The 15,980-nt window shown below is 45.8% G+C and overlaps 1 protein-coding gene across 1 annotated transcript; it reads left to right on the forward strand.

Moving 5' to 3' along the window:
- The first annotated feature begins 8,515 nt into the window (after positions 1-8,515).
- On the forward strand, positions 8,516-14,501 carry SPATA19 (spermatogenesis associated 19). The gene is made up of 7 exons (XM_032641559.1): positions 8,516-8,671; positions 8,840-8,896; positions 9,386-9,478; positions 9,656-9,747; positions 12,725-12,802; positions 13,084-13,159; positions 14,336-14,501. Exons 1-6 carry the CDS (start codon positions 8,594-8,596, stop codon positions 13,148-13,150), a joined length of 465 nt encoding a protein of 154 aa, XP_032497450.1. The 5' UTR covers positions 8,516-8,593; the 3' UTR covers positions 13,151-13,159; positions 14,336-14,501.
- The last annotated feature ends 1,479 nt before the right edge of the window (positions 14,502-15,980 follow it).

Consider the following 15,980-nt stretch of genomic DNA (forward strand, 5'->3'; position numbering starts at 1 on the left):
GCAAGGATTTAGTGGACCGCCCATCTATTTTACATCTGAGGATACCGTGAGCAACTAGCCAATACCATAGGTCTCTGTAAGTCAGACTTTTTAATTACTGCTTTCACTCAGCTGTCCATTACAGTAATCACGCCCACCTTGCCTCTGATGATTAAGTGTTACCACCTGGCCCCTGCTACTCAGGACCCAAGTGCCCCATTGCATTTAGATCCCCCCAGCTCGGTGGTGGCAGTTGCCACTGTAATTTCTGACCTACAGAGAAGTGTGACCTCTGAGCTCTTCGAAGATGCTGGAGCTCCCCTCAGATTTATTCCTCACAGTCATGGTGAAAGGTGTGTCCTCTGGATCCCCGAGGGTGGGTGAGCATGCCTTACGTGATAAGTACACTCGAGCATTCCAGCCTCCCTAAACCTTTGGATACCTTTCTCTAAAGCACACCAAAGCAATTCTGGCATTTCAAATTCATTGAGTGTAGGTCACCTGCTGGTCCATGTTTCAACCAAACAAACTGTTAGAACGCTTTCTAACTCCTCAAGCTGTAATATTAAATGAGAATCTGCTCAGTGGGCCCGCATCAATAAATTGGTCCAGATCTGACTTTAGGTTCCTTCCACCATTATCTTAGACCCTTAATATTCACCCACACACTTTCCCCAGATTTATGTATGTAGAAGTTGGAAAAATCACATTGTTCTTTTTCCCGGTACGCGGGCCTCTCACTGTTGTGGCCTCTCCCGTTGCAGAGCACAGGCTCCGGACACGCAGGCTCAGCGGCCATGGCTCACGGGGCCAGCCGCTCCGCAGTATGTGGGATCTTCCCGGACTGGGGCGCGAACCCGCGTCCCCTGCATCGGCAGGCGGACTCTCAACCACTGCGCCACCAGGGAAGCCCCACATTGTTCCTTTGGAGTGTAGTGTAGCTCCTCGTGGGACACACTTTGTCCCTCACCTGTTAAGGACTGCTGAGTGCAATTACAAATGTAAAAGCCAATAGGGGTAGTGGGGATGGGTCCTGTGGAGAATCAACAGTGTCTTGCAAGGCAAGTATCTTGGGTTAGGCCATTGCAGTTTCCTGAGGCAAAGCAGGATTCATCTCTTCAAACTTGGTGAAAGGACTGCTTCTGCTGGAAAAGAAGACTCAGCAGAATGTCAGGGTTCGGTATCCCCAGCTTCCTCAGGATCTGCCCATATGTCCCCATTCCAGTCTTCAGGATCCCATTACTTCTCAGTCAACACCTTCACGGTACCAGCAGGCACCTTGTGAGGCTGGAAACTCAACTTGGGTTGTAATTTAGCCACCTGCAGGGTGAGACTGCGGGTTTGGTTTAAGGTAATCTCAGCACTGTGACAGGAGATAAAGGCTTCTTTCAGGGAAGCTATTGAAACTTTCAGGTCGTTTATGCAGTGCTTAAACTGGGAATCTGAATCCCTAAGCTCATCCTTTTCTTTCCCCACGTTGTCTACTGTAATTAGGAGCAGCCAGTCAAACTCCTTATACTTGTTACACAGAAATGTTCTAAAGTATCGAATTCAGTCACCTAGAACCTTACCTCTTATAAGTATTGATTAGGAGGATCCAATAGTTATATTATGAATATCTCTTTTACCACATCTTGTCATGGAAAATGCTCTCTGGAGAACCAATTCCAGAAACCCCAGAGCCAATTCAGAAAACATCCTTAGAATTCTGTTCTTCCAGATCTCTTCTTGATACTAAAGTCCGTATTATTCTGGCTTCTGTAGAGAAACAGTCAACAGGCTAGCTATGTCATATTTGTACCTATATCATCTATTTACCTGTCTCTCTACCTACGGGACTTATTTTAAGGAATTGACTCATGTGATTGTGGAGGCTGGCAGGTCCACGATCTGCAGGACAGGCCCACAGATTGGAAACTCAGGCAGAATTTCTCCATTGCATTCTTGAAGCAGAATTTATTCCCAAAGCAAGCACAAGGGGGAAATAATGAAGATTGCATTAGACATCAGGGAAGTAGAAAACCAAAAAATAACATAGGAAAAAAAATAGGGAAAGACAATGTAAGCAAAAGGTGGTCTTCAAGAAGATTAACAACAATAGTAAACACAAATATTTACCTAAGATGAGCAGGAAAAAAAGAGAGAAGACACAAATTGCCAAAATCAGAATTGAAAGAGGGAACATCGCCATTGACCCCACGGTATTAAAGAGGTTCTGTGGGAATACTATGAACAGCTTTGTGCCAACAAACTAGACAGCTTAGAAAAAATGGATTTATAGCTTCAAAACAATGCCTATTGAAATTCCAACAGTATTTTAAAAAGAAGTAATTGACAAGCTAATTTTAAATTCTACATGGAAATTCAAAGGACCTAGGATAGCCAGAAAAAAAGAAAGAGAACTTATACTACTTTGTCTGAAAATTTACTATAAAGCTATAATTATCTAGTCAGTGTGGTACTGGTGTAAGGCTAGGCATGTAGGTCAATGGAACAAAATTGAGATACAGAAATAAACTCTTATGGTCAATTGAATTTCCAGCAAAGCTGCCAAGGCAGTTTAGTGGGAGGAAAGGATAGTCTTTTCAACAAATGATGCTGGTATAATTATATACTTCTATGCAAAATGATATATTCAGATCCTTCCTCATGCTATACACACAAAAAATAGCTCAAAGTGGATCATAGGCCTAAATATAAGAGTTAAAATTATAAAACTTCTGGAAGAAAACATAGGGAAAAAGTCCTCATGACCTTGTAGTTCTTAGATATGAGACCAGAAGCATACTCCGTCAAAAACGTAGAACTTGATGTTATCAAAAGTAAAAGCTTTTTCCTTTCAAAAAAAAAAAGAAACTATTAAGCAAATGAAAAGACTAGCTACAGATTGGGAGAAAACATTTGTAAATCATATATTTGATAAAAGCCTTGCATTCAGAATATATAAAGAACTTAAAACTCAACAAAAAGAAGACAAACCTAATATAAAAAATGGAATAGATATTACACCAACTAAAGTATATGTAGGGACTTCCCTGGTCATCCAGGGGTTAAGACTCTGCACCCCCAGTGCGGGGGACACAGGTTCAATCCCTGGTCAGGGAACTAATATCCCACACGCCATGTGGTGCGGCCAACAGATTAAGAAAAAAAAAAAAGTATGCAAATAATAAACACATGAAAAGATTATTGACATTATAAATGATTAGGAAAATACAAATTAAAACCAAATGATATACCTCTTTCCACAACAACTAGAATGGCTATGACTTAAAAAGACAGGGATTTCCCTGGTGGTGCAGTGGGTTAAGAATCTGCCTGCCAATGTAGGGGACACGGGTTTGAGCCCTGGTCTGGGAAGATCCCACATGCCGCAGAGCAACGAAGCCTGTGCACTACAGCTGCTGAGCCCAAGTGCCACAACTACTGAAGCCCACGTGCCTAGAGCCCGTGCTCCGCAACAAGAGAAGCCACTGCAATGAGAAGCCCATGCACTGCAATGAAGAGTAGCCTCCACTCGCTGCAACTAGAGAAAGCCCGCACGCAGCTACAAAGACCCAATGCAGCCAAAGAATAAATAAATAAATTTATAAAATAAAAAGACAATATGAGTGTTATAAAGATACAGAGAAACGCAAACCTTCATACATTGCTGGTGGGAATGTAAAATGTCACAGCCTCTTTTGAAGAAAGCTTGATGTTTCTTAAAAAGTTAAATATATACCAAATATTTAGATGTTTAATATTATCCATCTTTTGCAATCTCTTTCCAAAAATATAAGAGAAGGGAACATATTCCAATTCATTCTATGAGGCCGGTATTACCTTGATACCAAACTAGACAAGACCATTACAAGAAAATAAAACTGTAGGCCAATAGCTCTTATAAATCTAGATCTAAAATCCTCAACAAAATACTAGCAAACTGAATCCTGCAACATATAAAAAGAATTATATACAAGTGGAATTATCCCAAGAGTACAAGACTCATTTAACGTCTGAAAATCAAAAATTAATATATGATATTAATAGAGTGAAAGACAAAAACCACATGATCGTCTCAAATGCAGAAAAAGCATTTGGCAAGATCCAATGCTTTTTGGTGAGAAAAACACTCAAAATCGAGGAATAGGAAGGAAAAGTCTTCAACTTGATAAAAGGCATCTACAAAGACCCCTCATTTAATGCCATACTTAATGATAAAAGACAATGCTTTTCTCTTAAAATGAGGAGCGAGAAAAGAATATCTACTCTCTCCAGTTTTACTTAACAATGCATAGCTGGGGCAGTTGTGCAAGAAAAAGAAAAGGCATCCAGATTGGAAAGGAAGGAAAATTATCTCTATTCATAGAAGACGTGATCTTGTATGTAGAAAATTCTAAGAAAACCACTAAAGACTGTTACAAACAATGATTTCAGCAAAGTTATAAAGTACAAGGTTAATACTTAAAAATCCACTATATTTCTATATAGAAGAAATGCCAAATTCAAAAATGAAATTAAGAAAATTCCATTTACAATAGCATCAAAAAGAATAAAATGCTTAGGGATAAGCCTAATAAATGAAATACAAGTCTTGTACATTGAAAATTACAAAACTTCGATGAAAGAAATTAAAGAATATATAAATAGAAAAACACTCCATGTTCTTGGAATGGAAGATTGTTGTGAAGATGACAGTACTCTCCAATCAATCCACAGATTCAATGCAATCCCTATCAAGATACCACAGGCTTTTTTTTTTCTTTTTGCAAAACTTGACAATTCTGATCCTAAAATTCATGTGGAAATGCAAGGAACTCACAATAGCCAAAATAATCTTAAAAAAGAGAACAAAGTTGGAGACTCACACTTCTCAATGTCATAACATACTAGAAAGCTATAGTAATCAAGACAGTGTGGCATTGGCATAAGGATAGATACATATATCAATGGAAAGGAGTTGACCATCCAGAAACAAACCCTTACATTTATAGTTAATTTTTGACAAGGATACCAACACAGTTCAATGGAGAAAGTACTTCTTTTTTTAACGAATGGTGCTAGGACAACTGGATTCCACATGCAAAAGAATGAGGTTGGACCCCCCCACCTCACACCGTATATAACTGAAAATAGACCATAGACATAAATGTAAAAGCTACAGCTGTTAAACTATTAGAAGAAACAAAGGAATAAATCTTCATGACCATGGGCTAGGCAACAGTTCCTTAGATATGGCACCAAAAGCACAAGCAACAAAAGTAAAAATAGATAAATTGGACTTCATCATTTTGTGTGATAAATGATGACTTTATTGATCACTTTGTTCTTCAAATGATATCATCAAGAAAGTGAAAAGACAGCCCATAGAATAGGAGAAAATATTTGCTAAGCATGTATCTGATAAGACACTTGTACACAGAATACATAAGGAACTCTTACAACTCAACAATAAAAGACAAATAAGTCAATTGTAAAATGGCAAAGGATTTGAATATACATTTCTCCAAAGAAGATATACAAATGGCCAATAAGCCCATGAAAAGATGCGTGGCATCATTAATCATTAGGGAAATACAAATCAAGACCACAATGGGATACTACTTCATAGTCACTAGAATGTCTCATATCAGAGTGACAGATGCTAACAATGTTGGCAAAGATGTGGAGAAATTGGAACTCTCATGTATTAATGGAGGGAATGTGAAATGATGCTGCCATTTAGGAAAGATTTTGACAGTTCCTCAAAAATAGAGTTACCATGTAGCTCCGATGCATAATGCCATTAATCACTTAAGTGAAAAGTAAACTATTCCTGATTAGCATTATAACTCCAATCATCTGTCTAGACTTTAAAATAGTGACAATAACAAGTGTTGGCAGAAACATGAAGTAACTATTACAGGCAGTAGTTGGTACAACCGACTTGCAGTACTCTTGTTTTTTTTACCATTTTGTGAGAATTTGTTTTTATTTTTATTCTTTTTTTTTTTTTTTTTTGCGGTACGCGGGCCTCTCACTGTTGCGGCCTGTCCCGTTGCGGAGCACAGGCTCTGGACGCACAGGCTCAGCGGCCATGGCTCACGGACCCAGCCACTCCATGGCATGTGGGATCCTCCTGGACTGGGGCACAAACCCATGTCCCCTACATCGGCAGGTGGACCACCAGGGAAGCCCCTATATTTATTCTTTAAATATTTTGTTTATTTACTTATTTGGTTGCAGCAGGTCTTAGTTGCAGCAGGTCGGCTCATTAGTTGCAGCTCACTGGCTCCTTAGTTGCGGCAGATGGGCTCCTTAGTTGTGGCATGTGAACTCTTAGTTGCGGCATGCATGTGGGATCTAGTTCCCTGACCAGGGATCGAACCTGGACCCTCTGTATTGGGAGTGCAGAGTCTTATCCATTGCTCCAGCAGGGAAGTCCCCAGTACTCTGTTATATACTGGTACTAAATATATGTAAAGCCTGTGACCTAGCAACTCTGCTCTTTTGTTATGTATATGTACAGAAGATTTAGTGATTATGTCAGGGAAAAGATAGGTAAAAGAATGTTCGTAGCAGCAGTACTTTAAAAAGTGTCAAACTTCTAGATATAACACAAATGTCCATGAGTTGTAAACTTGATAGATAATTTGTGTTATGGTAATACAGTGGGATACTAGGCAAAACACTTATGGTGATAGATGTCAAAATGTTGGTCCCCTTGTGGGTCTGGGGGCCTTTTGGGGTGCTGGAAATGTTCTATATCTTGATCTGGGTGGTGGTTAAACATGTGTATGTATGTGCGTGTGTGTATATAAACACACGTATGTGTGTGTGCGTGTGTGTGCACACATGCTTAAAATTTTTTTCTGAGCTGTGAATGTATTTATATATTTTACTGTATGCATTTCATAACATAGTAATAAAATGTGAGAATAGATTTATGTATGTGTTTCATTTTGGAAACATAAACACAGATGCACAGCCTAGAAACTTATGAAAATCCTTCTGAAGAACAAAGTTGAAGAGACAGGGAAGGAGATGGAACTTCCCTGAGTTTGTCTTTTCATGTAGTTTTAATTTTTGAATAACATTGATGTTTTAAGTATTCAAACAATAAAATTACATCAGTAAGGATGGAAACAGTTTTTAGGAGATAGTAGCAGAAACAGAGGTGTTGATGAGTAATTTCATCTTCCGGTTTGCAGCTTCCAGTCTCCCTTGGCATTGGTTTGGGGTCATATGACTAATACTGGCCAAAAAGCTTTAAGAAGAAGCCTTTGGGCTGGAACAGAAGAGGTGATTTTATTCCTCCATGTGTTCTCTTCCTTTGTTTGGCAGTCATAGAGGTCACATGCTGACAGCATGGAGCCAGAGGACGGATTCATCCCTGTATCTCTAAGTCACCAAGTGGAGCACAGCTACCCTGAACTTGTGTTTCGAGAGTGAGAGTGAGTCTCGGCTTTCATTTGGGGACTTGTTTGTTGCCTTGGCATAGCCTAGAGAAGATGTAAAATTGAGATGATTTGTTGAGAGTGAGGAGATATAGTGGCTATTTTAGGGACGTTGGGGAGAGTGAGATAAAGGTTTTCTATACTCTTCAGAAGAATCAGAATAGAACATTTATGGACGGTTAGAGCTGGAAGGAAACTAGAGACATTATCCTTTTCTTTTCATTTTAAAGACAAAGAAACTAGGACCAGAGGGACTAATGATTTTGTCAACATCACATAACAGGTTAGTGGTGGAGACAGGATTACAACCCTCATTTCTGAGACCTTGAGAATAGTCTCAGGGTTAGGCTACAACTACTTTAGAGAGCAGCTAAACATTTGCTTTAGGATATCGTGAACTTCACTTCCCTGGTGAAGGTTCTAGATGGGAATAGCAGTTATCTGAGCCCCTGTCAATTGTTTGCCCCCAACTATGAAGTCACAACAGAGCCCCCCTTTCATTTCCACTTAACTGCCCTTCCACCTAGGCAGTCCACTATGGGTGACTTGGGAAAATCAGGAAATATGCTTCACAAGAAATGGCACTTGCACTTTTTACCCTTTACCTCTTATTGTTTGGATTATTTTTTGTGATTTGAATCACTTGTGTAAACAAAGTAGACACAAAAGTAAAACGTCCTTGTTGAGAGTTTTGCTCCTCCATCTTCGATGTTTTCTGGGTGGACAGGCCCTTTCTCCCCATTTGTAAGAGGAAGAATAAGAAATGCTGTGGCATGGTTTGAACGAATGTCTAGAGGGCCCAGGTTATTTTGTTACAAATGTATTCTTTTGACTATAAAATCTCTTTCTGCTTCAGCAGTGCTCAAGAGTGGGTGACCAGCCATAAGCCTCCCTTACCCTCCATAATTTCTATCTTTGATTCAGTAACTTCCCTCTTGTATCTTTCTCAGGCTCATATCCTGACTGCCCACCTCCCACCTCCATTTCTGAGCTGTGGCCATCACTAATGTGGACACTTCCTCACCTTTCTTTTCTACATTCTGACCCTGGGGATTAAAGGAGGTCATTGTCACATCATCATTGGCCAGCCAATCAGATGGGCACCTCCCTCCAAGGACCTCCTTGTGCCAGAGGAGTTCTCAGCCTGCTTCAGTGGAAGGAGGGAGCCACGAAGGAGGCCTGGTGTAAGTCCAAAGATGATAATTACAACATGGATTGTGTACATTCTCGCCCGGAAAGGTGCCGGGTTCCCCTTCCCACCGAAAGTCAGTTCGGTAAGTGGGGCTGGTGGTAGCCACGTGGAAAGTGTGTCAGGTATCGTTTCCCCTCTGAGCCCCTGCTGCACTTCTGGAGAGAAGATCTCACAGTGCTAACTGTGGATAATGGAGGAGGGGCTGGGTCTCTCTGTATTCTGAGGACATCGACTTACCACTTTCTTGCAGGACGTGGAAGTTGTGGAGAGCGAGGCTGTGTCTGTAGTACAGCACTGGTTGAAAAAGGTGAGTGAGATTCCTCTGGGACTCAGGGTACCACAGATTGTAGAGAGCTGGCCTCAGTGGGTGCAGGGAGCTGGACGTCCCTCCCCCTACAACCAGGAAACCCAAGCTCATTGCCCACCAGCCTGCCTAGAGCCGTGTCTGATCCACCACATGTCCGGAAGGACCCGGGCTGTCCCCTCGCCAGAGACGGGCTGGCGTCACCACCAGCCCCGCCCTGCTTCTCAGGCACACGGGAGGGGAGGGGGTTTCAGATGCGTGGCCCCACTGCAGGGTGTCTCAGGAGGACCTTGGGCCCATGACTTACTGAGTCCCTGGAATTCCACAGGAAGGTAGCAGTAGACGAGCTAATTGCAATACAGCGATACAGCGTGTTTGTGTGGACATGCGTGTGTGTGTTGTGATGGGGAAGAAGAAATGGGAAAAGGAAGAGGAGGGAGAATAGGGGCCAGATAGAGTGACACTTTCTGAGGGAAATTGCTTGTCTTTCAGACTGAAGAAGAGGCTTCCCAGGACATAAAGGAGAAGATGTCCACCAACTGCCCTCCCACGCATGGCCAAGATGTACATGTGACCAGAGATGAGGTAATGGAACCTTTGAGCCGCCCATCCTGGGGAGGGGACAAGGGGAGGGAAAGGGGGAGGTGGGTCCTACTGCAAAGGGTCCTGGGCAAGTGGGCAGAACTTGTCCAGGCTGGGCTCCACCCTGGCCGTGGGGTCCTTGCTGGGCAGTAACCACTGGACTCCACCCGGATTTCCTAGGTGAAACACCATCTCTCAAAGTCTGGTTTGTTAACAAACCAGAGTCAGGAGGTCCTGGAGGAAAGAACAAGAATCCAGTTCATAAGATGGAGGTAAAGCATCTCATCTGCCCCAAGCTAGGCACGCTGTGGGGAGGGGGAAGCAGAGAAAGCACAAGCCCCCCCTTTGGGATTACTGGCCAACACAAACCCTCGGCCCTCCTTCTCTAGAGACGTTGACTCCTTTGAGTTTTTCAGCCTTACTTTGGGGTCTCTTTTTTTTTTTGTCTGCGTTGAATCTTCATTGCGATGCGCGGGCTTCTCATTTCTCATTGCGGTGGCTTCTCTTGTTGCAGAGCACGGGCTCTAGGCATGGAGGCTTCAGTTGTTGTGGCACCCAGGCTCAGTAGTTACGGCTCGCGGGCTCTAGAGCGCAGGCTCAGTAGTTGTGGCACATGGGTTCAGTTGCTCTGCGGCATGTGGGATCTTCCCAGACCAGGGCTCGAACCCGCGCTGCCAGGGAAGCCCTTGCTTTGGGGTCTTAAGGGAATATTTTTGCTATTTTGAAAGCCCAGCTCATTGCTAAATTTTAAAGTGACTAGAGGGGTTGGAAAACTGGGCTTGCTTACCATTTCTTAAATGCTTCTGAATAAATTTCAGATTTCTGTTGTTTTTGCACTTGATTTGTCCAGAAGTGGCTGCACTTTAAAGAGACCTACTACAGAATGGACTTGAGGACGTGGGGAGGGGGAAGGGTAGGCTGTGACAAAGTGAGAGAGAGGCATGGACATCTATACACTACCAAATGTAGAATAGCTAGCTAGTGGGAAGCAGCCGCATAGCGCAGGGAGATCGGCTCGGTGCTTTGTGACCACCTAGAGGGGTGGGATAGGGAGGGTGGGAGGGAGACGCAGGAGGGAAGAGATATGGGGATATATGTATGTGTATAACTGATTCACTTTGTTATAAAGCAGAAACTAACACACCATTGTAAAGCAATTATACTCCAATAAAGATGTTAAAAAAAAAAAAGAAAATAGGCTCATAAAGTGCAAAAGCCAAAGCCCTCGTCTTGGGCGGAGGTGAGAGGAGGTTTCTCAGCCCTGAGGCTAGAATTCTGTGCTCCACAGTAGCTGTTTTGTCAGCCCCAGCCTGCACAGACCATCTACACTGCCACCACCTCTCCTGGCTCTGAAGAGCAAGACTCCAGGCAGGGGAGCTGGGCCTGGAACCTGGCTCACTGCCTCGGCACACGCTTCCCTGCCTCATTCTGGGATGGTCTCTTTTCCCAGTAGAGTCATTGTGGGGTTCCACTGGGCTTCCCCCCGCTGTGAAGGAGCCCTCTCTCATCTCTGGACTTGACTTCCTTTCTGTGCCCCCATCGCCAGCTTTGCTGTCTCCTATCAAGGAAGATATGTTTCTCAAGAAATTTGTTTTTGCTTCAAGATGTACAGTTTTCCTGTGTTTACCCCTTCCAGTGGCATTAGCATTTTAAAAGAGGATTCAAATGCTCAAGAATTGCATAAGAGGAATGGTCTAATTTGAGGCCTCCCTGGGAAAGGGTTTTTTTGGATGGAAGCCGGCCAAGGTCGCCCAAATCATGAACATCGGTGACTGTCCCCCGTCCACCGCCCTGCATGTGGGAGGCTTGTCCTCCCCTGACCTGGCCACGCTACCAGCTCTAGCTGTTGCAGTTTCTTGGTTTGGACAATCTGAACATCATCCTCTGGTATTTTTTAGAGCTTGGCTGTGTAGCGTTAAGTAGGTTACAGCTTTGAAGACACGGGACAGAAATCAGTCAATTTTCTACATACAAGTTCTCCACTCTGGATATTCTGTGGAGATTTTAGACCAATAAACTCAGCCTGCTTCTCCCTCCGATCCACTGATTTTGGTATCCTCCTATTAGTTTCATTAAGTACGTAGTCAGGGTTGCATATCCCTTTATTAAGCACCACTGAATGCTCATTTATATGGTAGATGTGTACTGGCCACCTGATGTTTGCTAGGGCCTCTGGAAGAGAGAACAACATAAACCAAGTTTCCCATTTGAAAGGATACAAGTGACCTGGGTGGAGAAGCATGTGAGCACTGAAGGACATGTTGGGGACACCAGTAGGAGGGCACAGTAGGGGGCCGGGCTGCACAGGTTCTCGGCTTTGCTGCCTAGGCTTCAGAAGGGTTCCTAGCAGGACGTTCACCTGGGCTGACCCGTGTCTGGGCAGGGACTGGACACACAGGAGCCCGAGCCAGGTAAGGCCTTCCACACGGGCAGGAGCCTGGCACCTTGGCCAACCCCATCCAGCCTCTGTGTCCCCTTCTTCTCGGAGGCATCCCCCTGTCCCTTCAGGCCCTCTGTCCTTTCTTCTCTCTCTCTTTGGGCACTGACCAGCTCCATTTTATATGAGCCATATTCCGGAGCACGTTTGGGGTGCGGGTCCTCATAGGCGGTATCAAAGCTGAATTCACAGGGAAAACCCCAAAGCACCTAGAGCAAGGCCTTACCCAGAAGGCACTGTCAAGCATGGGGTGGTCCGGTGTGCACAAGAATGGTGGTCCGGTGGGCAGGCTGCTTTTCCTGGAGTGGAGGGTTTGTGAGGGTTTGTTGGGGTGTGGAGTTGGGAAGGGCATGAAGTGGACTGTGGTGAGGAAGGCAAGTCCAGAACAGTGAAATAAAACAAAAACAGCAGCAAAGAGGAGCCTGCAGCTTCTTTGTGACAGAATGTTCTAGAAGGATCTCTAAACCATAGTGACTGTGGCACAGTGCTGATGATAGAGAGCTGGTGATGAAGCTGGAGAGGAATTCAGACTCCCTCTGTAACTCTAGCAAAGGCGCATAACCTCTCCATCTCCTTGACTCTCCTTAGGACCATTTGCTACCTGCCCAGGATCATTGGGGGGCTCAGGGGTACTTGGTTAGTAAAAAGAATGCTTTGTGTTACTGATACAAGGAGGGTGAAGGTGCAGCTCAAAAGCTCATGGTGACAGGGTCAGAGCTATGGTCCCCTGTGATTCCAACCCTGGAGGTTCCACGGTGACTGGTTAGAAGAGAAGGAACCCGGGAACCCCAACGTCTGATGGTGTTTTGCAGCCATACCCGTATCTTCCAAGTGCCAAGCGAGGTGAGAAATGATGCCATGCGAGAACGGATAGAGCAGGTGAGACGAAGGTAAGCGTTTGAGAGGAGTTGATTCGTGTCCTAACTGGGGGCAGGTGGGTGGAGTGCTGCTGGCCTCTCCGTGGGTCTCCCTTAGCTCCAGCCCTGGGCCCGGCCAAGCCAGGGGCCCTTCTGGGCTGAGCGCCTCTTCCCAGGACTCAGCTCCTGGGCCTAGGCTCGGGCTGCCGGCCCACCCGGCCCTGTGCGACGGTCTGGGTCTGTGCTCTCGGGGGGGCTCTGCCGCCCTGTGGTCTCCCCACTGCCTCTCCTCTCCTCTCCTCTGTCCCCTGCAGCATATGCCATCTTACGAATGAGGCATCTCAGGAGCTTCACAAGAGAAATTCCTACTCAGACTGCTGAGAGCAGCAGGTGAGAGGGCTGACAGGTGAGGGGCCGGGCCAGAGGATGGCCTCCCTGGGCAGGGAGCCGGCGCACTGGGTGGCGCTTGAGAATACCAGTGAGGGGCCTGCACCTGGGCCACTGGGGGTCGGGGAGCAGGCAGCTGCCTGAGGCTCCTGCCACGCCTCTTAGATTTCCAGAAGGACTTGGAGTCAAGGTCAGGTTTGCGTCTCTGAGTCTTCACTGTGGGGTCGCAGACCAGTGCTTCTCAGTTGTCCATGGGCCCCGGGGTCTCAGGGGCCGGGCGGTCGAGGCTGTGGTGGGACCTGCAGCTCTGGTCTGGGTGTAGCTGCTGCTGGTCTGCTGACCCCTCTCTGAGTCACAGGGTCACACAGCACTGGGGTGGGAGGGAGGGTGCACAGGTTTTGGCCCGGCCCCCGATCAGGGCCGTGACCTTGGGCCATGTGGCCTCTCGGCCTGCACACGGCACCAGCGGTCATGGCAGCGGCTGTTGGTGCTGCTCTGGAAGGTGGTGTGCCAAGGCCAGGAGTTGCCTCTCCAGGAGGTACCTGTCCGGGAAGGGTTGCTGCACCCCTGCCACGCAGTAGAGACCATGCTGATCCTCGTGGCGGCTGATGGGGGGCCACCAGCATGCTTAGAGGAGGGCCGTGGAGGTGTATGCTAGCAGTTATTGAGCGCTTACTGTATGCCAGCTCTGCACAAGACACTTTGCCTAGGTTTCTCATCTGACCCAAATGACTGTAAGAGGAGGGTGTGGTGGTGCAGCTGTACTCACAGTAGAGGTTAGGCCACCCTGGGGAGCAGGTGATGGCTTTCTTCCAGCTCCAGCGTGGGCGATTGCTTCATGCCCTGGTGCCTGTTTCCTGACTTCAGGACGTTGCCTTGTGGACCATGGGGTCCAGCACGTGGCAAGCGCCATGTCAGTGGTTTGCTAACGTCAGCAGGGACGAGGAGTCGGGGGTGCCTGCTGGCACCTCTGTGTTTGAAGGTGCAGAGCCAGGCTCCTGCACCAGCTCTGCCTGACACCACCCCTCCTCCTCGTGGGTCTTCCCACTCCTGCATCCTGCTCTGAATGTCGAGAGCAGCGGGCTTAAGGAGGCATTGCCAGCCCTGCCTGTCAGCCTTCGCACATTTCCGTGATGCGCCCCTGGGCATTTCCCTGCCTCCCAGGTTGATGCCCTTCAGGGTCAAGGAGCTGCCTGTGTCGGAAGGATGTCCAACCCCCCTTGACCTGAGGAGCGACCACACCTGGGCAGAGAGAATCCAGTGGGTGAGCGCTTCCTTGTGACAGTGGCAGCACTGGAGTCTTCTTGCTGAACTGCTGATAAAGAGATGCACTATTTAACCACCATCCCAGCCTCTGGTGTGAGTGCTTTGCCATCATTCATTCATTGGACCCTGAGCACATCATGGGCTTGCCTCTGGGGACACAGGCTCTCAGCCTTGCGGGGAGACAGCTGACAGGCCCCTACCATTGTGTGAAGCAGGATAGCTGGGGCTCCTGGGGTGTTAGGGGCAGGGCTGTGCTGGGGCAGGAGGACTTCCTGGGGAAGGTGTGGCATGTCTATTTCACTCAAGTATTTTTTGTTCATTTACTCCTCCTCTAGAGCACTTCCTTTCCTTATGTAGACCCATGTTTCTGACCTACATCCTTGTTCCTCCTGAAGAACTGTTAACATTTCTTGCAAGGCAGGTCTGCTGGCAACAGTTTCCTTTGTCTGAGAAAGTATTTCCATTTCATTCTGAAGGCCAGCTTTGAAGAATACAGAAGTCTAGGGGTTTTTTCCCCCCCAACACTTTGAATATTTTGCTCCACTCTCTTCTTGCTGGCATGGTTTCTGAAGGGAAGTTGGATGTGTTTTTATCCTGCTCCTCTCTGGGTAAGGTCCCCCCACCCCAGCTTTCAAGATTTTTTGTGTGTGTGTTTGATTTTCTACAGTTTGAATATACGTTCAGGTGTAGATGTTTTGGTGTTTATCCTGCTTGGTGTTCTGAGCTTCCTGGATTTGTTGTTTGGGGTCTGTCATTAATTTTGGGAAATTCTCAACTATTATTACCTCATGTATTTTTTCTGTTCTTTTTGTTTCTTTCCTGGTGTTCCCATTACTCAAACGTTACACCTTCTGTAATTGTCCGCCAGTTCTTGCATATTCTCTTCCACTTCTTTTCATTCCTTTTTTTTCTCTTTGCTTTTCCATTTGGAAAATTACTACTGGCGTTTCTTAAACCTCACTGACTCTTTCCTTGTCCATGTCTAGTCTGCAGATGAGCCCATCAGAGCGTTCTTCATTTCTATTTTAGTGTTTCTTATTTCTGGCATTTCCTTCTGATTCTTTCTTGGGGTACCCATCTCTCTACTTATGTTACCCATGTGTTCTTGCATGGTGTCCACCTTTTCCACTAGAGCCCTTAGCCTGTTTATCAAGGTTGTTTTAAATTCCCAGTCTGGTAATTCCAGCCTCTCTGCCACGTCTGAGTCTGTTCTGATGCTTGCTCTGTCTCTTCAGAATGTATATTTCACCTTTCACCATACCTTGTAGTTTTTTGCTGAAAGCCAGGTAAGATGAATGAGATAGAGGAACTGAGGTAGACAGGTCTTCAGTGTGAGGTTTTATACTTGTCTGGTTAGGGGTCAGGCTGTGTTTACTCCTTCCAGCAGCTGTGGTGTCAGAGGCTAAAATTTCCTTTCATGTCCTTGCTTTTTGTCTTTGGGTTTCCCTAGAGATTCTTCCTTAAATAGGGCCTGAAGCTTGCAGTTCTTTGAGGTGTAATCCCCTCTTACTTTACAGGAGCCTTATTGATGGGGTGAGGTGTGAGGGGCAGGGAGGGG

This window comes from Phocoena sinus, chromosome 8, assembly GCF_008692025.1.
Source record: "Phocoena sinus isolate mPhoSin1 chromosome 8, mPhoSin1.pri, whole genome shotgun sequence".
NCBI lineage: Eukaryota > Metazoa > Chordata > Mammalia > Artiodactyla > Phocoenidae > Phocoena > Phocoena sinus.